Source organism: Hemitrygon akajei, chromosome 6, assembly GCF_048418815.1.
Source record: "Hemitrygon akajei chromosome 6, sHemAka1.3, whole genome shotgun sequence".
Classification (NCBI taxonomy): Eukaryota; Metazoa; Chordata; class Chondrichthyes; order Myliobatiformes; family Dasyatidae; genus Hemitrygon; species Hemitrygon akajei.
The window spans coordinates 38,467,720-38,491,821 of NC_133129.1; the positions used below are offsets into that span (position 1 = coordinate 38,467,720).

A 24,102-nucleotide genomic window follows, 5' to 3' on the forward strand; every position below is an offset into this window, starting at 1 on the left:
TACATTTGATGGTGTAACACAGTCCTCTGCCTCAGGTTGCAAAGACTTTACGTTCAGTAGAGAGTGTTAAAGGATCCATGATGAGTTATTGCCTTGCATTCTGTCAGAGACACACCATAGCAGTGGAAGAAAGAGGAAAAAAGGCAGTCGATGGGAGACTCAGTGAAGTAGGCTGCTATGCTCTGGCTGGAACTGAGCTACTATACTGCTGTTGGGGCTCCACTTATCCAAGCAATTGATGAGTATTCAATCACATTTCTGACTAATAGATGGTGGAAAGTTCTCAATATTATTTAATATTTATCAGTTTGAATTTCTTTTTGTATTTGTACAAGTTATCTTTTGCACTTTGGTTATTTGTCTGTAGTTTTTCCATTGATTCTGTTGTGTTTCTTTGCCTTACTGTAAACGCCCACATGATAGTACATGGTGATCCTCATCGTACTAGAACATATTATCCAGAGTTAAGAAAGCTCACCGACGTCTCTACTTCCTGAGGAGGCTGAAGAGAATTAGACTGGACAACAATGCTGATGTCATTCTGCAGATGCAGAGTGGAGAACAACCTAACAAGCTGCATCGCCACTTGGTATGGAAGCTGTACTGCAGCAGACAGGAAGGCTCCACAATGGGGAGTCAAAACTGCCCAATGCATCACCAGCACCAGCCTGCCAACCATCAAGAGATATACACAGAAAAATGTTCAAAAAGGGCCAGTGAGTGGGATCATGAAGGATCCCACTCACCCTGCCCATGGACTGTTTGTTCCACCCCCAACAGGAGGCGGCTACGTAGCATCCACACCATGACCACCAGACTCAAAAAGAGTCACTTTCCCCAAGCAGTAAGGGTATTCAACACATCTGCCCCTAACCCACCCCTCCACACCCCCAATATCTACCAGTTTCTGTCAGTCATTTTATGTAGACATTCCTGTGTCTAATACCACTATCAATCTATGTATATAAGCTGTCTTTAATTACATTAAATAATTTTGAATCTTGATAATAAATTTACTTTGAACTTTGAAAAGTTGTGTAGGTCAGAAGATAAATTAGTCACTTACCTGATTAATGCAATATAAGCAGATATTTATTAGAGGTCAGAAGGTGAACTTGCTGCATGGAAGTTTAATATAATTAATGGTGGTGTAAAAGTGTGGTAGACACAGCTAAATATAAAAAGGAGCAATTCAATATCCTTTGTATCCCCTACATTCTGAATCAGGCACTACTCCCACCTAGTGTCTGCTTCTTCCATTTCCCTGAATGTAGACTGAGAAAACTCTTTGTAAAACAAACTCCCAATTTATTGAGCTGCTTTATTTCCCAGCCAAATAATATACAAAAGGGGCAGTTATACTCAGGACTCCACTTTCTCTGTTAAAATAAAGAGACACTTCAAGAAATTATTAAACGTGCTAAGTACTTCTTTCACTAACCTTTGTGATGTGCCTGGAGCCTAGTGGAACTTGAGCCTTTAAGCCTAATAACATGCAAGTCCATTTTAAGCTGATTTACGAGGGAGGGCACTTAGTTCCTTGGGCCAGAAAAATGTTAACTCTCACACCTCATCCAGAGTTGAAAGTGGTGGAGGTGGGAAAACGCGGAGCGGGCTTTGGTAGCTGGAAGCATCATCGGTCAACTCACAGTCAGTGAGTTAGTCCTGGAAAGGAGGTGATTGAGCAAAGGAGGTCATGATTTTGTGGGATACAGAGAAGCACTTCTGACAGATCTCACGCATTCAGTTCATCTCTGTCAACAGCTGGCTCAGGTTAGAACAGGACAGGGTCCAACACAATAGACCCGGACCCCAATCTACACAGAATTATTTGGCTCCTGCCTGGTTTACACATATGCCTTGGTCACCAGTGGAACCAGTTTGTAGGTAAGGGGGCAAGGATGAGCTAAGTTGGATAACTGCCCTGTTTGGTTCCAAGTTCAAAGCAAATTTATTATCAAAAGTACATCATACGTGTCACCATATACAACCCTGAGATGATTCTTCTTGCACGCATTTGCAGTAGAACAAACACATACAATAGGATCAATGAAAAACTGCACATATACAAAAACTGAAAAGCATCCAATGTGCAAAAGGTAAACTGTGCAAATATAAATAAACAATACTTAGAACGTCAGTTGTAGAGTCATTAAAAGTGAGTCCATAGTTTGTGTTCAGTGATCAATGTGGTGTTGAGGTGAATGAATTGCTCCTTCGGGAGCCGATTGGTTGAAGGGGTAATAACTGTTGGTGCTGGTTTCTTATGCTCACGTAAGGTAGCTATGCTGCTTGGTCAATAAGGATATTGGAACATGGTATTAATTGGATAAACACAGTAGAAATTGGTCAAACATCCCTTTGATCTTGCTCCACCATTCAAAAAGCTCATTCCTCTATTCTTCTATCTGTTTTTTCCCCAGCCTCGATCTAGGATACTGAATTCCAAATACTCTTTCCTCTTCCTTTGGTCTGTCTAAGATCGATGCCCCTAATTTAGAAGAAACAAAATCTCAGGAGGAAGATCCCAGCAGTCTCCTGTTCCTCCTGATTCTGAAACCTTGCCCACCCCACCCCCCCCCAGTCCAGACTTCCCACGTGGAAAAGCTCCCTCTCAGCAAATGATCTGTCATGCCACTTCAGATTCATGGATATCCCCTTGTACTTCTGAACTGAAAAGGGGACAGACTAAATCAGTTCAATCATTTCTCACAAGGCAACCCTTCATCACAGGAATCAACCTAACGAATGCCCTCCGAACCAACTCCAATGCAAATTTATCCCTTCTTAATAAGAAGGTCAAGCTGTCCTCCCTTTACAAAAAGCAGATCAGAAGTGAGATTTTAAAAAGAAACATCAATGCAATGGCACAAAACAGAACTGATCTCCAAATATTTCAAATATTGAAACTATTTTTTTTAAATGTGAACTTTGAGAACCGTGACATTTGACTTCATTTTTTCATTCATTTGAATTTAAAATAATAGATGTGGGAAGTAACTTCGAACTTTGAACATCCTTTACACTCAACACCGTGAAATCAATTTTAGCAGAATTAACTGATGAGTCTTTAGAATGTACCTCAGAGGAGGGCTAGAATCTTGGTAATTGAATATGATCAACTTTTAGATATCAAAGAAATATTGCTTGGATCAAATTGCTAGTTTGCAAAATAGTTTTATGCTCATTTAGGGTGACTATTTTGCACTAATACAAGATTAGTGCAGGGTCATGGTGAGAAAGCAAAAGGTCTGCCAGGGATTTTATTGAAAGACAGTAGCTGTAAAGGAACGTTCCTACTTCTGTATGTTACGTGGAATTTCTATGTTCTTGCATGTTTAATTCATATTTATTTTAAATGCATCACTTAAAATAAAAATGATAAAGAAAGCTTCCTTTGAGAGCAATTTTATTTATTGTGGCAATGTTTTCAGATGTCTGAAGCAGAATTTACTGATACAGAAAAGTCAAATTTCAGCTGTACTACAGAAATCAGCTGAAATTCGAAACATTATATCAATGAAACACTTTGTTCATACTAACCTGAGTGACAAATTCAATTTTTTTAAGGGACAAGAGCATCTTAGTCACTTGGAAATGAGTGTAAACTTCCTATCTTTCATCACACGAGTCTTGTGCTCCCTCTCCAGGTGAGGAAAAGTATTACTGCTTAAAACAACAAAGGAAAATTATTCCAACAGCAACAAGGGCCAACATACACTTCTGTTGTTACTTGGGCAGGAGGGCAGAAGATTGAATTCCTTCTATCAGAATTCAATCCTCTGGAAAGAAGATCTAAGATGTCTTTAATGCAGGAAGGTACCCAACAATGTTTCACAAAGGTATTAATTAAACAGAAGCAATTTATATCCTGCTAAGCAATTCATAGTAAGGTACTATGTGGAATACATACCTTGTTCACCTATGATCTACTATACACGTGCAGCGTCCCTCATCTGTATGATTTACCAAGATGCTGCCTTGATTAAAGAGCATATCTTATGAGGATTGGTTGAGCGAGCTTTGGAGCAAAAGAGGGTGAGAGGTGACTTGATAGATGGGTACAAGTTGATAAGAGGCATAGTTGGAGCGGACAGCCAGAGACATTTTCCCCAAGGCAAATAGCTAATATGAGGGAGCACATCTTTACGGTGATTGGAGGAAAGTATAGCGGGTAATGCCGAGGTAAGATTCTTTTTTACGGAGGTGGGTGCATGGAATGTGCTGCCGGGGTGGTGATCAGGACAGGCACATTAGGAAGATTTATGAGACTCTTAGATGGGCAGATGGATGAAAGGAAAATGGAAGGGCAAGATTGATCTTAGAGTAGTCTAAAGTGTCCGCACGATTTTGTGGGCCAAAGGGCCTGTACTATACCATACTGTTCAATGTTCTGACCAGTAATAACATTTAATGTCCAGCACCAACACTTAGCCCTCCTTTGCAAATGTTTACTCAGTGATAGAACTAAACCCAACAACCAAGCCCTTCTCAGAGCTGATCTGCCAGCATATGCAAAGATTTAGTACATGCCCTAGGTTCATTCCTGAGCAGATGTCTGCATAGAACAGAGATTAAAACGTTTATCTTCAGTTACAAATGGCAGCTTAGCCTTTAATCTCCACTAATATATTAGATTGGCTAGACGCTCCTCAATATTTTCTCTGAATTTCATTGCTGAGTCTGAGCAACAATCTAATCTTCTTTGTGCATTTAATGCAAAACTGTATCCACAGCAAATACCCCACCTCTCCCCTCTGGTCTACATTGGCAATGAAAGTTGTTCAGATTGAGGTGTGCACATTCAATAAACTGCATCTCTTTTTAAAGACAGCAAGATAAATACCACAAACAAAACGCTGGAGGAAATCAGCAGGTCAGGCAACATAAATGGAGAGGAATAAACATTTCATGCTTCAGGCTGAAACTCTTCATCAGATTCATTAGCAAGACAGTGACTATCACTGAATTACCAGCATGGCTATGCTTCCTAAAGTTCAGATCTGTGTTGTCCATCCTGCAAAAATCATACAGATCTTGTTAAATGATAGTGATAAATGACTGTGCACTGGACCAGTTATTATGAGGCATGGATTCAGATCTTTGCTGATACATCATATGAAACTAGTTTAAAAGCAATGCCCAAGATATTTTCCTCAAGTACACACTTTACATTTCCAGTAATGTCAAAACAGTTCTTAAATCATATTGTCTGGTACAACAATATGCAGAAATATTACAATAGAAACCACAAGTGGGGAGGGAAGGTATGTTTCCATTTTAATGTGTCCAATCCACCTTATGAGAAACTGATTTTCAGGCCATATTTTAATCTAAAAGAATGAAATATTATTTCTACAGTGAATGAACATATGTACTCACATTGGACTGTTTGGTAGCTTGTTCCTATGTGCACGTGTCCATAGGCCAGGCAATGCCCAGAAAAGGCCTGTAACTTTAACATTACTTGAGCTGGAAACTGAAACTTCTGTGATCCCAAGGTTCTCTGGAAGTTAAGAATGAGGCACAAAACTTAATGCTTAAGAGTGCTTTTCACTAAGTGCTACAAGAGCAGAAAATAAACAAGAAAAAGATACAGAGAAAACAAAGAAAAGGTAAACAACAGTTATTGTTGTCTCATACTCAGACTGGAGAGAACACAAATTTCAGTGATAATAGTTAATCTACAAAATAGCTAGATTCAAGTGGTGTAACACCTACTACTGAAAACCAAGAAGTTTCTAGAAAAATGCAGAAGCAACTTTGTCACAATTACTCTGAAATTCACCGAACAATTACACATATATCAGTGATTATATAAAAATACAAGCAAACACAGGAAAGTTATAACTACAAGAAAAACAGCAATTCTTCACACCATTCCAACACTTGCATCAAATGTAGAAAAGTAATTTGGAAATGATCTAAAGATTTTTCATAGTTTTTCCATTTGCATTTGTAAAGGCAAGTTATCTTCTTTAAAATTCCAAGCATGTGCCAGCACTATTTCCCCTCATTAAATGAGATGATAATTTCTTCTTTGCTTCAGTCAAGATTTAGTCAATTACCTTCACGCTCATTTTTTTTCTTTTAACTTCTTCTCATTTCCATTTCAGTCCCTCAGTTCTGCATCGATTTCCATGTCTCATTTATGTGCTTTTCTGGTTGTGGACACCACTGATGTTGAGTCAATTGCTCTCTACTAAAAGAAAGAGAATGGTGCCAGATTATAAGAGGACTGAATCAAACATTGTGGGGCTTCATTAAAATTGTAGATCCAGTAATTAGAAACATAAAATACACACACACACACACACACGCACACACCCCCCCCCCCACCTCCTGGTTATTATGTGCTACATACGTAAAAACCTTCTCTGAGGATCATCACCTTGCTGTGGTGAGTTCCTGAGATCCCAAGAGCTGAAGGTTCTTGGGTGTCATGCCAATGGACTCTGACCCCAATGTGTCAAAGACTATGTGACCCTACCTGTGCATCAGCTTCCCCCCATGTTAAAGAAAGTCATGCACAAGCATTCTCCACTAGGGAATAAACCCTTGGGAAAACATCATACTTGGCTCAAAGTTTAAGCATTATTATCACAGTAGTAAAATCTTAAGACGTATTTGTTGTTCAATATCTGAATCTAACCAAGATTTTAAAAATTTGTGGGGGCCGTTTTTGAATTTTTTTCAAAACTTTTGATTTCCCATTAAAGTACTGATGCTAGTTAATGGCATATTTCACTATCTGATAAGGTTTTTTTTCCATCTTTTTTTCTTTACCAAACAGCTTCGGCTTTGGTAATGGGGTTAGATATATATATATAAATTATTCATACCTCAACGTAAGAATTAATCTAATCTACATGAATATAGGATAAGGAGTTCATTAATATGATTCAAATATAATGTATTTGGTATTATTGTATCTTTCTTTTGTTATAATATGTATTTTCTTGAACTGTAACTATGAAAATGGACAAGAGAGAACCAGTGGATGTAGTATACCTGGACTTCCAGAAAGCTTTTGATAAAGTCCCACATAGGAGATTAGTGGGCAAAATTAGGAAACATGGTATTGGGGGCAGAGTACTGACATGGATTGAAATTGGCTGGCTGACAGGAAACAAAGAGTAGCGATTAACGGGTCCCTTTCGGAATGGCAGGCTGTGACCAGTGGGGTACCACAAGGTTCGGTGCTGGGACCACAGCTGTTTACAATATCCATTAATGATTTAGATGAAGGGATTAAAAGTAACATTAGCAAATTTGCCGATGACACAAAGCTGGGTGGCAGTGTGAAATGTCAGGAGGATGTTATGAGAATGCAGGGTGACTTGGACAGGTTGGGTGAGTCAGCAAATGTATGGCAGATGCAGTTTAATGTGGATAAATGTGAGGTTATCCACTTTGGTGGCAAGAACAGGAAGGCAGATTACTATCTAAATGGAGCCAAGTTAGGAAAAGGGGAAGTACAACGAGATCTAGGTGTTCTTGTACATCAGTCAATGAAAGCAAGCATGCAGGTACAGCAGGCAGTGAAGAAAGCTAATGGCATGCTGGCCTTTATAACAAGAGGAATTGAGTATAGGAGTAAAGAGGTCCTTCTGCACCTGTACAGGGCCCTGGTGAGACCCCACCTGGAGTATTGTGTGCAGTTTTGGTCTCCAAATTTGAGGAAGGACATTCTTGCTATTGAGGGAATGCAGCGTAGGTTCACAAGGTTAATTCCCAGAATGGCAGGACTGTCATATGTTGAAAGATTGGAGTGACTGGGCTTGTATACACTGGAATTTAGAAGGATGAGAGGGGATCTGATTGAAACATAAGATTATTAAGGGATTAGACACGCTGGAGGCAGGAAGCATGTTCCCGCTGATGGGCGAGTCTGGAACTAGAGGCCACAGTTTAAGAATAAGGGGTAGGCCATTTAGAACAAAGATGCGGAAAAACTTTTTCACCCAGAGAGTGGTGGATATGTGGAATGCTCTGCCCCAGAAGGCAGTGGAGGCCAAGTCTCTGGATGCATTCAAGAGAGAGTTAGATAGAGCTCTTATAGATAGCGGGGTCAAGGGATATGGGGAGAGGGCAGGAACGGGGTACTGATTGTGTATGATCAGCCATGATCACAGTGAATGGCGGTGCTGGATAGAAGGGCCGAATGGCCTACTCCTGCACCTATTGTCTATTGTCTGTATTCTTCTATGTAAAATTAATAAAAATATTGAAAAAGGAAGAAATATTTAAAGTAGTAAGAGTAGCCCAAATGATTGTACCCCTCTGTTAGTCAACAAGATAATGGCTAGTATTTCACTTTGGTGCCTTTCCTGCATTAATAACATTTTCTTCAATATTCTCAATCACAAAAATGTATCAGTCACTGCCTTGAAATTCCTAGTGACAGAACCTACATGGCCCTCTTGCGTTGAAAACTCTGCAGATTATAATCTGGTTGAAGCATTAAGAGAGGGCTGATCACATTGCTAGAGTCATACCATAGGCTCCCAATAATACTGGCAGGAATGAGAGGAATAGAAATGCAGGCAAGTCACGGAAAGGTGCTACAGCATAAGGTTACAATAGTAGGGGATTTTAATTTTCCTAACGTTGACTGGAATTCCTTTGTGCAGGGGGTTGAGATAGGATGAAATTTGTTCAGTGCATTCAAGAGATTTTTTGCTATAATATGCAGAAATAAATAAAGGCAATGTAGTACTAGACCTCCTGTGCTGTAGACCTTCTGTGATTGTTGATGACTGAAGCTGGAAGAGCTCAAAGCATCAGACTGATTCAAGGTTCAAGTTTATTTGTCACGTGCACATCAGACATACCGTGAAATGCCAACAGATACCATCTTCTCCATTGACCAGTACTGCCCTTCATCCCAAATTCAGAAATTTGCTCTGGAAGTCTCGCATAGAGCACTTTTTCAGTCCCACTCCCAATATATTCAGTTCCTCCTGTGGTTAGAAATGGACTGTTAGTGCCCAAAGACTCTCCTATTACTCAATAGGATGTGAGATCATGTCTCAAAATCACCACAGTCTCATCACCATCTGAAGCCACACTTGCGAACAAATCAGAGGATAGATAATGGAAAGCTAGTTACAGATCTCTTAGCAACCATGGAGGGAAGCCAGGATTGTGTATTTTAGTTCAATGCCTGATATAACACTGTATACAGCTATGAAATCAGTTAAATAACCTGATAACCAATGGAAGCAGAGCACTTGCATTTTGTTTATTAAAATATAGCAGCTCTGTGGGGGTAGTCTCCTTTCAGAATTAAATCACTGAGCATACAACTTGGAATTAGGCCAGGAAATTTGTTTCCTTCCACCTTGGAATCTTTCCATTAATGATCAACAAGAGAAAAAGAGAGAAGTGAAAGGATGTTATTGTGAAATGCAAGAGTAAAGGGGAACCACCAGAATTTGGAAATTTAAAAAAAGCACTGCGGATGCTGGAGATAAAAGCAGTAAAGAGCTCAGTCCTGATGAAGGGTCTCAACCTGAAATGCTGGCTGCCCACTTTCCTCTACGGATGCTGCCTAGCCTCCACTCTTGGTCTTTGGTTTTAAAGCAAAGTTTAAGAGAGGCTTGAGGGTTTCTGGACCGAGCTCCCAGCAGAGTGAGGAAATGTGACAGAGAAAGGGGGGAACGACGACGGTAACAAGGAAAGGCAAAAAGAGACAGAGAAGTTAGAAAATGGAGGTGACAGGAAGGCTTGGTGGGTGGGGCCGCATCAGCAGGGCAAGAGCCAATGCCAAAAGAATTGGAAAAGGAATTAATTACCAGTACTTGTACTGAGATGCAGTGAAAAGCTTTTGTCTGCATGTCATCCATAGAGATGATTTCAAACACAAATACATCCCTGTGATATAGAAGGAAAACAATGCAGAATTTAACATTACAGCTGCAGAGAAAACACAGTGCAGATAAATAAAGCCCAGGCCCCACGCCGAGGTAGATCGCATGATCAAAGGTTCATCTTTTAGCATACAAGAGGTCCATCAAGAATCTAATAAGAGTGGAATAGAAGCTATCCATGAGTTTAGCGAGATACATTCTTGAATTTTTTTTTTCATCTTCTTCCTGGTGAGATATGGAAGACAGAATGACTTGGCTGGAAGGGGTCCTTAGTTATGTTAGCTGCTTTCGTGGGACATTGGGAAATGTTTACAGAGTCAATGGAAACGAGGCTGGCTTGCATAATAGATTGGACTCTGTTTTAACTCTAATTTTTGCAATCAGAGCAGTTGCCACCAATAGCTATGGCCTGGAGAGGATGTTTCCTGGGGTGCATCTATAGGAAAATACAGCCAGGAAACAAGAAAATTAAACTGATGAGGATAAAACATACAGAGCTCAAGGGAACACAGATCCAAGACCTTCCCACAGCTTCACCCAAAACACTGTCTACACCTCCCACCTTCCCGTCAGTCAAAACATCTATTGGCTAAATCCCCCATATCAAATGCCCAGCAAAACCTGTTTAGGATCAATCATCTAATCCAGGATTTGTGGTGTCAAGCAACTTGATATTCTATATCCGGTCTAGAGGGTTAGTGCCGTCACTGACTACATTCCTACCAACTAATCCATCATGTAACTTTTATTATAGTGATTATGTTGTATCAGAAACGTGAGCAAGCCTGGTATAGTGGGCAGGTTTCCTCACTGAAGGGGCTGGAGACCTACAGAAGACTGTACTCACCACTCAGCTTATGAGGAGTTTCAAATTGGACTGCAGTTGATCCAGGAGGTCGGGACTTCTGTGCTTACATGGGAGTTCAAATTTCCAACAATTATGGGTGGTAATTGCAAGCAGTTGAGTCCAAAAAGAGAAACAATAACAAAAGTGAATGGGAAATAGAAATGAAGAGAAAAAGGGAACCAAAACTGAAGGAGAGACAGGTGTTTGATGTGACTGTGTTTAGCTTCATCTGCAACTGGTGTGAAACACAGAACAGTCGGAAGCAAACAGCACACGTTCGATCTCATGGAAAAGGATGAGATCCTTTTCAAACCTGATCAAAAGATTTTTTTTTTTTAAATCCTCTGGGGTACTGAGGTAACGTGAAGGGGGTGTTCAAAGAACCACCAGAGGTAACCAACAGTTCATCCATTTGAAACATCCAAGTCCCATTTCCTGAAACACTCGAGTTTTCCTTCTCCAAAATTTCATCCACTTCCCCTTTTTGTCACAGATTCTGCACCAACAGAACAGGTGGAAAACTCCAGCTTTTAAATAACTATCAGTGTGAAAAAATGTCCATTGTAGGAATATTGCAAAAACAAAATGAAATGGTAGAGAACCTCAGTGGGTCAGGCAGCATCTGTGGAGGGAAGTTGTCAGAGGATACTGGACATCTGCAGTCTATTGTGTCACCATTGTAAAGGTTTCCCTTTGAGTACGGGTGTTCTCTGCCCTGCTGGGTAACTAACCAAAGTGAATGAAGGCCAGGAAAGAGGAGTAGATGTGAATGTTTAATCACGACCAACTCTTTTCACCTTCATAATTTCCAACAAGTTGGTCACATCTTTAAACCTGTAAATAGTTTTTTTTTAAAGTACTGTACAGATTCTGAAAGTATAAAACAAACAAAAAAAAACTCTGGAAAATACTCAGCTGGACAGGCCGCATCCGTGGAAAGAGAAAAATTAAGCTTTTCAGGTTGATAACATTCCTAAGAACTTTTAACCTCCAGTGTATTAGCAAGAGCGACTTTTTAACCGCTTATTTTTGAAGGCGCCGCGGAAGATTTCACATCCGCACATACGTTACTGCACGTCTTTGGCTCTCTCGAAGATGTCTCCACAATAAAACTACTAGCGCCAAGACACTGATGCTACTTGGCTCCTTCACTATTCCAGCTGTGGGCTCTGGCTTTCGGCGCCCTCTACTTCCCCGGACTGTACTGCACTTAGTGCAGCTAGAGCTCGGCCCGCGACTGCCAGCCACTCAGGGAAGAATTCACGAGAGCCAGCCTCCTCGGAAGTGAAAGTTCCAAGAGGGAACCCGGCCTACCTGACACCCAAAGGTGTTGGACCGGGTCGACATGGCCGAACGCCAATTGTCCTGTAAGTAAATATCCTTTCATCTCTGGCATCCTGCGACATACAATAATGTGAAGTAAAAGCTAAACGACTCTTGCGTCAGGGTCTGGTGTAGCAATGGGCGTCACATTTAGCGAACTACTGCTTTTGACGTCCAAAGGCTAATACTTCTAACTGCCCGGGATTGGGATTATAATTAGCAGAGGAAGTTACAATGCTATTATGCTTTGCGTTGATTAGTAAAACTCAGGAATCCTTTTGCATCGTGGCACAAGCCTCGATGTTAAACTTACATGACTGTCTCCAAATGAAAATTGAGAGACTTTGATCCAACCCCGACTCCCGAACAGACAGACTCGCGTCTGCCCCTCCCGGACAATGCCGTAGGAAGAGTTTGTCTCCCCTCTCTCTTTCAACTGATGCCGCCTGCTGAGTGTTTCCATTTGTTTTTCTGGTCGATGCAGATTTCCAGCATCTGTAGTTCTTTTGTTTCTGTGGGTCTCCGGCGTTTCTAGCAGAGGGCAAGTGCGAGGTCTTTAGGAAGAGGAATCAAAAAGCCGATACTATCTGGAGGGAGACGGCAAATACGCGAGGTACAGGGGGGATCTCGGAAGTAGGCAGATCCGGTAAGTAGCTTAGAAGGAAAATTGCACTTTGACCTTAATTTCAAAGGGTTTAGAGAATTGGGAGGTTTGCTTACAGTTGGATAAGATGTCGGTGAGGCCTTACCTGGAATACTGTGTTCAGTCTAGTACCTTTACCTAAACAAAAAGATATTATAGCATTCCTGGAACACACACAAAATGCTGGTGGAACACAGCAGGCCATGCAGCATCTATACGGAGAGGCGCTGTCGACATTTCGGGCGGACAAAGGGTCTCGGCCCGAAATGTCGACAGCGCTTCTCCCTATAGAGGCTGCATGGCCTGCTGTGTTCCACCAACATTTTGTGCGTCTTGAGAATGTAGATGCATATGTAGGTGTTGAAGCAAGTAAATAGGCAAGGACCGGACAAGGAGTGAGGGAAGTGTGCTAAATAAGTTATCAGAGTATATACAGTATATGTCACCACATACAAGCCTGAGATTCTTTTTCCTGCGGGGATACTCAAGTCAAGCCAAGGCAAGTCACTTTTATTGTCATTTTGACCATAACTGCTATGTACAGTACATAGTAAAAATGAGATGACGTTTTTCAGGACCATGACATTACATGACACAGTACAAAAACTAGACTGAACTACGTAAAAAACACTGAGAAAAAAAATTACACTAGACCTCAGACCTACCCAGGACTGCATAAAGTGCACAAAACAGTGCAGGCATTACAATAAATAATAAACAGGACAATAGGGCAGTAAGATGTTAGTCCAGGCTCTGGGTATTGAGGTGTCTGATAGCTTGGGGGAAGAAACTGTTACATAGTCTGGTCGTGAGAGCCCAAATGCGTTGGTGCCTTTTCCCAGATGGTGGGAGGGAGAAGAGTTTGTATGAGGGGTGCGTGGGGTCCTTCATAATGCTGTTTGCTTTGCGGGTGCAGCATGTAGTGTAAATGTCTGTAATGGCGGGAAGAGAGACCCCGATGATCTTCTCGGCTGACCTCACTATCCGCTGCAGGGTCTTGCAATCCGAGATGGTGCAATTTCCGAACCGGGCAGTGATGCAGCTGCTCAGGATGCTCTCAATACAGCCCCTGTAGAATGTGATGAGAACGGGGGGTGGGAGATGGACTTTCCTCAGACTTCGCAGAAAGTAGAGACGCTGATGGGCTTTCTTTGCTATGGAGCTGGTGTTGAGGGACCAGGTGAGATTCTCCGTCAGGTGAACACCAAAAAACTTGGTGCTCTTTATGATCTCTACCGAGGAGACGTCAATGTTGTGTTCACATTCAGAGACAGGTTGTTGGCTCTGCACCAATCCGTTAGCTGCTGCACCTCCTCTCTGAAAGCTGTGTGTTGCAGTACAGTCGTGAGTCAGCAGAGTGAACAGCAGTGGACTGAGCACACAGCCCTGGGGGGGCCCCGTGATCAGTGTGATGGTGTTGGAGATGCTGCTCCTGATCCGGACTGACTGAGATCTCCCAGCCAGGAAGTCTAGGATCCAGTTGCAGAGGGAGGTGTTCAGGCCCAATAGGCTCAGCTTTCCAATCAGTTTCTGAGGGATGATTGTGTTGAATGCTGAACTGAAGTCTATGAGCAGCATTCGAACACCTGTGTCTTTTTTGTCCAGGTGGGTTAGGGCCAGGTGGAGGGTGATGGCTATGGCGTCATCTGTTGAGCGGTTGGGACAGTACGCAAACTGCAGGGGCTTCAGTGAGGGGGGCAGCAGGGTCTTGATATGCCTCATGACGAGCCTCTCGAAACACTTCATGATGATGGATGTGAGTGCAACAGGACGGTAGTCATTGAGGCAGGACACTGAAGACTCAGCAAATGTATAGGATTGTAACTATAATAGGATCAATGAAAGATCAAGTAGAGAATTGAAGACAACAAACTGTGCCTTTGAATGGAAATTCTACAAAAGCTAGTGGATTCAGGTCAGTACATCATGGGTAAAGCCCTCCCAACCATTGAGCACATCTGCATGAAACGCGGTCATAGGTAAGCAACATCGGAGTTCCCCCACCACCCAGGTCATGCTCTTTTCTTGCTGTTGACACCGGGTAAAAGGTACAAGAGCCTCAGCACTGACATAACCAGGTTCAAGGACAGTTACTACCCCTCAATCATCAGACTTTTGAACAAAAGAGGATTACTACACTCATCTGTTGAGGTATTCTCACAGCCAATGTTCTCACTTTAAAGACTCTCTCGTTATTTCATGCTCTTGTTATTTATTGATATTTATATTTGTATTTGGACAGTTTGTTGTCTTCTATGCTCTACTTGATCTTCTGTTGATCCTGTTATAGTTACTATTCGACAGATATGCTGAGCATATCCACAGGAAAAAGAATCTCAGAGCTGTATGTGATGACATATGTACTCTGATCATAAAATTTACTTTGAACTTTGTCTATTATAATGCAAGAAGCTTAACAGGCAGGATGTCCTGCTGAGGGTCCTGGCCTGAAACATCAACTGTACTCTTCTCCGTAGATGCTGCCTGGCCTGCTGAGTTCCTCCAGCATTTTGTGTGTGTTGCTTGGATTGCCAGCATCTGCAGAATTGCTCTTGTTTGAGGTAAGATGATTGCAGTTCATGGAGGGCACATGTTGTTAATAAAATTGATGCACCAGAAGCAGTCAGCAGGGGTCTGTGGGAGGAGCAGTCCAGACAGGTATATGTAGTTCACCACAAGGTAAGATGATTGCAGTTCATGGAGGGCACATGTTGTTTTGTAGCTTTTACAGGAATGTGGTTGAGGGATAACCAGGACTGGCAGTTCAGCGTTCCGGGGTACAGATGCTACAAGCCTGATAGAGATGGATGTAAGCAGGAAGGGACCGGTTGCATTTTTGATTAGCATAAAAGATAGGACTGCTCCACAAATTAAAGTCCTAAATTAAGCCAAGGCTAAAGGTGATGGCATCAGACAGAAACTTGTAAAAGTTGATTGGAAATCATAGTCATAGAACACTACAGTGCAGTGTTCAGCTTGGACTGGTGGCCCATTTCATCCGAGCTGGCCTGATCTCTGTCTGGTCCCACCTATCCACACCCGAACCAAATCCTTCCATACCCTTGTCATCCAATCAAAACTTCTCTTAAACATTACAATTGAACCCGAATGTACCGCTCTTGCTGGCAGCTTGTTCCACACTCACACCACCTTCTGAGTGAAGGTGTTCCCCTTCAATATTTCACCTTTCAGGTAGACGGACATCTGGCAAGTTGGAGCTGTTAAGATAGGGAGAGTTCAGGGAGCCTGTCCCTATCTGATTGAAGTACAAGGCTGTCAGGATTTAGGAACCCTGGCTGACAGGGTTGTTGAGAGATTGGTCAGAGTAAAAAGGAGGGAAGAGTCTGAGTAAGCAGCTAGGATCAAGTATATCTCTTGAGGAGTACATGAGGGAATTAAGGAGGACAAAATGAGGACATGAGATAGTAATGGCAGATGTAAAGGAGGATCCTCAGATTCTCGAAGAGCAAAAGGGTAAATAGAGAGAGAGTAGAACTCAGTAATGATTAATAAGTGGTCTGTAAAGCCACTGGAGATGGGCAAGGCCTTAATATTTCTCAACTGCATTTACCCTAAAGAACTTCAGGTAGGCTCTGGAACTTGGGGAAGAAAACAGTAATGTCTTGAAACATATCCACAATACAAAAGAGGAGAAATTAGCACACAAAGATGGATAAGTCCCCAGCAGTTGATCAAGTGTGTCCTGGGGCATCATGGGAAGCAGGGGAAGAAATTGCTGGCTCTCTGACAGAGATGTTTGAACCAGAAGGCTGAAGGGTGGCCAATACTGTTGCCTTTATTGAGGAAGCCAGGGAAGTACAGGGCACAGGCCAGTGAGTCCGACGTCAGTGATGGAGAAGTTACTGGAGGGGATTCTGGGACACAGGATCTACATGCATTTGGAAAGTTGAGGACAGGTTAGGGATAGTCAGCATGGCTTTGAAAATGGGAAATCATACCTTCCAAGTTTCATTGAGTTTTTTTTTTGAAGAGGTAAGCAAGAGGGATGTTGTAGAACAGACACAAGTACACAGTTCCTTTGAACGAGCCGCACAAGTAGAAAGGGTGGCAACAAAAATATTTGACCTGCTCACCTTCATTGATCAGGACACAAAGTGCAAGAGATGGGACATCATGTTGCAGCTATATGAGACAAACCACACTTAGAGTGTTGTGTGCAGGTTAGAAGGATATTAAGCTGGAAAGAGTGCAAAAATTATTTCTGGGACTGGAGGACTCGAGTTACAATGAGAAGCTGGATAGACTGTGAATTTTCTTTCCCTGGACAGAGGTACAAGCTTAGCTTCATTTGTCACATGTACATTGAAACAATGAAATGCAAAATTTGCGTCAAAGACCAACACAGTCCGAATATGTGCTGGGGGCAGCCCACAAGTGTTGCCATGCTCCTGGTCTCTATAGACCATGCTCACAACTTACAAGCCATACGTCTTTGCCATGTGGGGGGAAAGTGTGGAGCAGCCAGAGGAAATCTACACAGTCATGGGGGGAACGTACATATTCCTTACAGACAGCGGTGGTGGGAATTGACGTTGTAATGCATTGCTGTGCTGCCAGAAGCTAAGAGATGACCTTACAGAGCTTTATAAAGTGATAAGGGGCAGAAATGAGGTGAATAGTCTCAATTTCCCCCCTCCCCCCCCCCCCCCCGTGTGGGGGAGTCTAAAACTGGAGGACGTAGTTTGGGTAAGAGAGGAAAGGTTTAAAGGGACCCGAGGGTGGTGATATGCAGAATAAGTTGCCAGAGGAAGCAGTAGAGGTAGGTGCAAGTATAGTGTAATTAGAGAGATACAGGAATAGGAAAATTTTAGACATATGGGCCTAACATGTGCATATAGGATCTGGTTGGTAATGTGTTCTGCATGGACGAGATGGACTGAAGGGACCGGTTTCCACGCTGGATGACTCCGTGCCCAGATGGGGCAGATCTACAGGAAAATGCCTCGAATTACCCTACCACATAGCCCTCTGTTTTTCTAAGCTCCATGAACCTATTTAAGAGTATCTTAAAAGACCCTATTGTATCTGCTTCCACCACCGACTCCAGCAGTGCATTCCACGCACCCACCACTCTGTGTGAAAAAATTACGCCCAGCATCCCCTTGGTACCTATTTCCAAGCACCTTAGAACTGTGCCCTCTCGTGTTAGCCATTTCACCCTTGAATTTGGATTTCAACTTGGAGTGATACATCTTGGTATCTTTCCCTTTGGCCCACCAAATCCAGGCTGAATATCAACCATGTATTATTACTAATCCCACATCAATTGCAAATGTCCATCTATTGACCAATTGCAAGGCAGGATATCTAGGTGAAAACATATGTTTTTGTCTGTTTTATTCAGCATCAACCTGTCCTTTAGGATCAAGGATGACCCGTTTCCACTGTCGCCCTGTGGATTCTGAGGTGGCTAATGTTGTTTCAATCTCTGCCACAAGAAGGGAAGGAAGTCCCTGTGTAGGTCTAAGAGCACGTGGAGATTGGCCACCACTTCATCCCACTGAAGAGACTTAAAGTAATCAGTTCCTTTTTGGATGCTCTTTGTTTGCTTTCAGTGGGTTGACATGAGTCAGTGAAGATCAAAGAGTTGTCAAGTCATAGAGCATGAAAGCCAATCATTCACCCCAACATGCCCACCACACTGACCAGTGGGCAGGCATCGGTATCAATCCCATCTTTAAGCACTGGGGCCATAGGATATTCTGTCATTTTTTAAGGAATCTTTGAAGTGTTGTCTGTTATCTTCATGGAAGTTTCTCATGCCAAGACAGAACTCAGAAGTGTATTACCTATTTGGTGTCTGGTGTAAGATTTGAGCACAGTGTAGTTCAAGCCATGGGAGTTGGTCGAACATAATGAGAGCCTCGTTACTGGGAATATTGGAATAGGAATGGATCCTGAGTTGTGTTGGATCCTGACACTTTTGCGATCCAAAGGTTCTTTGGCAATGGAGAATAAGGCATAAAATTTATTGCTTACGATTTTTTTTTAAGCTTTACAGGAGCAGAAAATAAGAAAGTGGAGCCAAGAATACAAAGGAGAGACAATAGAAAAAGTAGACACGGTCTTCTCATACTCAAACTAGCGATAAACAAACTTAGTGAAAACAATTAACTGATAGTAGTCAATAGCCAATATGTATTCACCTGCTACAGAAACTTGCATAAAAATATAGAAACAACTGTACTGTAAAGACTGGGAAATTCACTGAACAATTACATATACACAAGGTGATAATATAAAATTACAAGCAAGCATAGGAAAAATAAACAAGAAAAATAACAATTCTACACCCCAATACAACAGGTGTTTCATTATTTAAAGCATTTTCTGGAGATTTCATTGGTAGTACCATGCTAGTGATCAGAGTTGTCAGTCTGCAGGTCATCCAATCTTCAAATCATAAAGGACGGTGTGAATCATTGCTTCTTGTTAGATCAAAAGCCTGCTTCTAAAATTGACATCTTGATCTTCAAGGCCTGTTTTTCACAAACAGCCAGAGGTTGGGCTAGTGCATTAGAGGTGTGGGTGTAGATTGTTATCAGTACCTGCCTTCATAGAGGTGGCCAACAGGATGTGGGACAGAATCCACATTTTCCAGTGTCCTCATCACAGATTTTTATCAACAGAGATTACTGTTATGGATGTTTGGAGATAGATCTACTCTCTTGTATGCACACATTGGGTAAGATTGTCAGATAAAGAATGAAGGGGAAGAACATGAATTAAAAGATTGTGAAAAGGAAGGAAACCAAGGGTGGAAGATCTGTTTAGAAGTTGTTGGAAACGCATAAGGTTCATAGTTATAATGGTTGAAGCTGTGCACAGCCCTGTGTAAATTTCATTGCACATCAACTTTATAGTTTATTTCAATGCATGATTAGACAAGACCAGGAGACACCTTTGCAGTAGATAAAGTATGAGACACAGTAAAGAATTTGAGAATGAAAGGTTGATAGTAATACAACAGGAAAAGGCAAAAACTAGAGGATTGTGATACAACCCTGTGGTTCCACACAGATGCTTATAGATACCTAGAATCTTCTTAAAAGAGGAACCCAATGCCTGTTGCAATCCAATTTCAAAAATATGACTTTGAGGTGCTGAAGTCATCTTCAGTGTCTCAGCAGCTATATTTAAGTATTTAATTCACTATTTGTGTTTTTTTTTTCTTCTAAAACATGAAAATTGAAGGAGATTGCCCTTTTTTTTTTGAGGTTAACATAAAGCTTACATACTGGTAGAGATTGACCAAGTATAAAAGCTCCCACCAATTCCATGACCAGCTTCCAGTCAATGAACAACCCCAGACTGGTCAGGGAGTTGGGGCTGGCGAAGCTTAGCACAGTCTGTGGAGCAGCAAGAAAACAGTCTAAAATGATTGCTTCCAGCCTGAGGCAGGTGCTGGTCCCACAGCCTCCGGAACTGAAATTAGCTTGGGTGATTTCTGTTTTAATCTTGCTCTTGTCTAGCATACTGCCTGCTGCTTTGTTTTACTAATCCATTATAATAAACTGTTGCTAATCGTTTTAAGTGACAGCAGGCACAGCTGCTGCTGACTTGCTCCGCACACAAGTGGCACGAGTCTGCAACTAGGCTTTACTCTTTTGGCAAGAAGAGCAATACAGCCCGCCTTAGGGCTCTGGTCTTCCCAGTGCAGATACATATCACTTTATATACCACCTGTTTATTTAATATCCAAAATGCTCACACCATTGCTTGTGTCATGATTGCACAAATGCCAGTAACTTTTTAACCGGGCAAAAAGAAACAAAACTTTTTCTGATTTGGAAGCCGGTGTTATAATTGTGAGTTTTCATACAATTATGTAGCTTGGAACCAGGCCCTTTGGCCCACTAATTAGATGTCCTCCATTTTACAAGTTCAAGTTTATTCTCATCTGACTGTACATATATACAACCAAAAGAAACAATGGTTCTTTGGACCACAGTGCACACACAAAAACACGTATCACATGCACTGCATAATACAAAATATTACCGTAAATGAATTAATAAAATATAATGTAGTTCAAGACCATCAAATACCCGTTTACCCCACTCTGACACTGATCAGAGTCACAAGAGGTTCTGCAGATGGTGGAAATTTTGAGCAACACACAAAATGCTGGAGGGGTGCAGCATCTATGGAAGGAAATAAACAGTCGATGTTTCAGGCCAAGACCCTTCCTCAGGACTGGAAAGGAAGCGGAAGCAGTCAGAGTAAGAAGGTGAGGAAAGAGGAGCAGTACAAGCTGGCAGGTGATGGGGAAGGTAGTGGTGAGGGTGATCATGTGAGAAGCTGAAAGATGATAGGAGGAAGAGGCAGAGGGCTGAAGAAGAAGCAATCTGATTGGAGAGGACAATGGAATAAATGGAGGGAGGTAGAAAACCAAAGGGAAGCGACGAGTGGGTCATGAGAGTGGGAAGAGAAGTGGTGAGAGTAACCAGAATGGGAAACAAAGTGGGGGGGGGGGGGGGGGAGAGGTTATCAGGAGTTATAGAAATATACAATTCATACATTACTTGAGACCTGAAGAATAGTCTCGGCCTGAAACAGACAGACAGACATACTTTATTGATCCTAAGGGAAATTGGGTTTCGTTACAGCCGCACCAAGAATAGTGAAGAAATATAGCAATATAGAACCATAAATAATTAAATAATAATAAGTTATATTCATGCCAAGTGGAAATAAGTCCAGGACCAGCCTATTGGCTCAGGGTGTCTGACACTCCGAGGGAGGAGTTGTAAAGTTTGATGGCCACAGGTAGGAATGACTTCCTATGACCTCAGTGTTACATCTTGGTGGAATGAGTCTCTGGCTGAATGTACTCCTGTGCCTAACCAGTACATTATGGAGTGGATGGGAGACATTGTCCAAGAACTTGGACAGCATCCTCTTTTCAGACTCCACCGTCAGAGTGTCCAGTTCCACCCCCACAACATCACTGGCTTTACGAATGAGTTTGTTGATTCTGTTGGTGTCTGCTACCCTCAGCCTGCTGCCCCAGCACACAACAGCAAACATGATAGCACTGGCCACCACAGCCTCGTAGAACATCCTCAGCATCATCCGGCAGATGTTAAAGGACCTCAGTCTCCTCAGGAAATAGAGACGGCTCTGACCCTTCGACAGCCTCAGTGTTCTTTGACCAGTCCAGTTTATTGTCCATTCGTATCCCCAGGTATTTGTAATCCTCCACTATGTCCACACTGACCCCTTGGATGGAAACAGGGGTCACCGGTGCCTTAGCCCTCCTCAGGTCCACCACCAGCTCCTGGTTATTCCATCAACTGGTTATTCCCCTCCATGGATGCTGCCTGACCTGCTGAGTTTCTCCAGCATTTAGTGTGTTGCTCTCTAATGACATTGTATTCCCCCTGCATTTCCATCAACCCATACCCAATTCTACACTTACCTACTGTACACATGGGATAACACCTACAGCGGATGCTTAACTTACCAATCTGTCCATTTATATGGAGGGAAACCTGCACCTCCAGAGGAGACCCATGTTGTTTCAAGGAGAAAATCTGCAGATGCTGGAAATCCGAGCACCGCACACAAAATGCTGAAGGAACTCATCAGGCCAGGCAGCATCTATGGAAAAGAGTACAGTCAATATTTCGGGCCGAGACCCTAAAGCAGGACTGCTGAAGGGTCTCGGTCCTAAACGTCAACAGTACTCTTCTCCATAGATGGTGCCTGGCCTGCTGAGTTTCTCCAGCATTTTGCGTGTGTTGCTTGTGACGAGGAGAACAAGGAAAAACAACAAGGTCGAGATTGGACCTGGGTTGTTGGAGCTGCACTATTCTGATGCCAGGCTGTGTTATTTCTGAGGTCGTACATTGGATGAAGATCTTTTCCTGCAGAGAACGCTATGCTGTAGCCCTGAAGCTAGTAGTTGGTTTATAGCTGTCACGTGTACTGAAGTACAGTGAAAGGGTTCTGTTTGCATACAGTCCAGGCAGACCATTCTACACACAAGTACCAAAGGTTAACAAGAGTTCAAATTATCAAAGTTCATGTATGTCACCATATACAGCCCAGGGATTCCGAGAAAACAGAATGGAAAATATGGTGTTACTGTTAGAGGAAGTGCAGTGCAGGTAGGCAAATAAAGATTATTAGGCATCAACGGAGTCCGAACAGATGCAGATTACCAATTGTCCGTGTCATTTTTCTAGGTGGAAGATTCCCAACCCTGCAGGTGAAAATGGATTTCTGGGCCTTTGTCTTGTGGTTAGAGGTGACTTTATCATATTTTGATACCACATTCTCTGTAAACCAATGTAAGATAAAGGATGTGGTTGCAGATTGCAGTCACTTGAAGCTCTCTGAGGTCCCTCCAGACCTGCCTACCAACATAACAGAACTCAACCTCTCCCACAACCAGCTGAAGCGTTTGCCAAGCTCTACACTATCCCGGTACAATCAGCTTCAAACCTTGCACGCTGGGTACAATGACATTCCAAAACTCGATGAGGGCCTCTGCAAAGTTCTGCCACTCCTGAATGTGTTAGCGCTGGAACACAACCAGTTATCAACGTTGTCAGTACATTACTTCTCATACTGCAGCAACTTGACCGAACTGTACTTACTGTCCAACAGAATTAAGCAGACCTCAGAGGGTGTTTTTGGCAGCCTTCAGGTAAGATCCTCATCTCGGCTGTTAATTTTTTTTCATTTTGATACATAGAAGGAGCCACGTATGCCATCAATCCATTCCAGATCTCAGAACAATCCTATTCCTCCACTAATTTTCCCTGTGATCTACCCTAATTGAATTTCCATTAGCTCTCCTCTCCCTGTGCCCTGTGGATATCATCTATTGCCCAAGCACACAGTACAATTTACAGCGGCCTATTAACCTACCAACCCAAGCGTGCCATGGTACCTAGTGCTCTACTTTAGTTTGCTGGCCAAAAAGCAGAAGAACTGTGGTTTCTTTGAAACCACGAGCCAAATTGAAATTTCAGCCTGTTTTTCAGAGCATCTTCCCAATGCTGTTATTAACCTTAATGTTCCATCTTGTGGCTGCAATTCGGAGTTGCAGTGCCGTTCTTTGCCACATTCCTTTCCACCTGATACCACCAGATGGAGATGTAACAACCATTCGTTACTCATTCGTTCACTCATTTTGTACCATGTTGTATGACGTGGACAGTCATGGTCTTCCCATGAGCATGATTGTTCTTGGCAAATTTTTCTGTAGAAATAACTTGTCATTGCCTTCTTCTAGGCAGTCTTTACAAGACCGGTGACCCCAGCCATCATCAATACTCTTCGGAGATTGTCTGCCTAATGTCAGTGGTTGCATAACCAGGATTTGTGAAATGCACCAGCTGCTTATACGACTATCCACCACCTGTTCCCATTTGTTATGAAAGCTC

The 24,102-nt window shown here is 42.4% G+C and overlaps 1 protein-coding gene and 1 long non-coding RNA gene across 3 annotated transcripts in view; one reads left to right on the plus strand and one right to left on the minus strand.

Annotated features, from left to right (window-relative positions):
* Nucleotides 1–12,488, minus strand: part of LOC140728976 (uncharacterized) — a 24,844-nt gene extending 12,356 nt beyond the window's left edge. Inside the window, exons 1-5 of one of the 2 annotated variants that reach the window (XR_012099226.1) lie at nt 12,356–12,488; nt 8,835–8,963; nt 6,069–6,202; nt 5,383–5,506; nt 3,428–3,666 (exon numbers count right to left, since the gene is read on the minus strand). This is a non-coding gene — a long non-coding RNA (uncharacterized lncRNA). Of the gene's footprint in view, nt 1–3,427; nt 3,667–5,382; nt 5,507–6,068; nt 6,203–8,834; nt 8,964–12,355 lie in introns of those variants that run through there. The other variant, XR_012099225.1, reaches the window with a different exon arrangement.
* tlr3 (toll-like receptor 3) overlaps nt 11,885–24,102 on the plus strand; it is a 20,802-nt gene continuing 8,584 nt past the window's right edge. The window contains exons 1-2 of the mRNA XM_073048158.1: nt 11,885–12,086; nt 22,897–23,360. Of these exons, the coding sequence (XP_072904259.1) occupies nt 12,065–12,086; nt 22,897–23,360 (486 nt within the window). The 5' untranslated portion in view covers nt 11,885–12,064. The remainder of the gene's footprint in view (nt 12,087–22,896; nt 23,361–24,102) is intronic.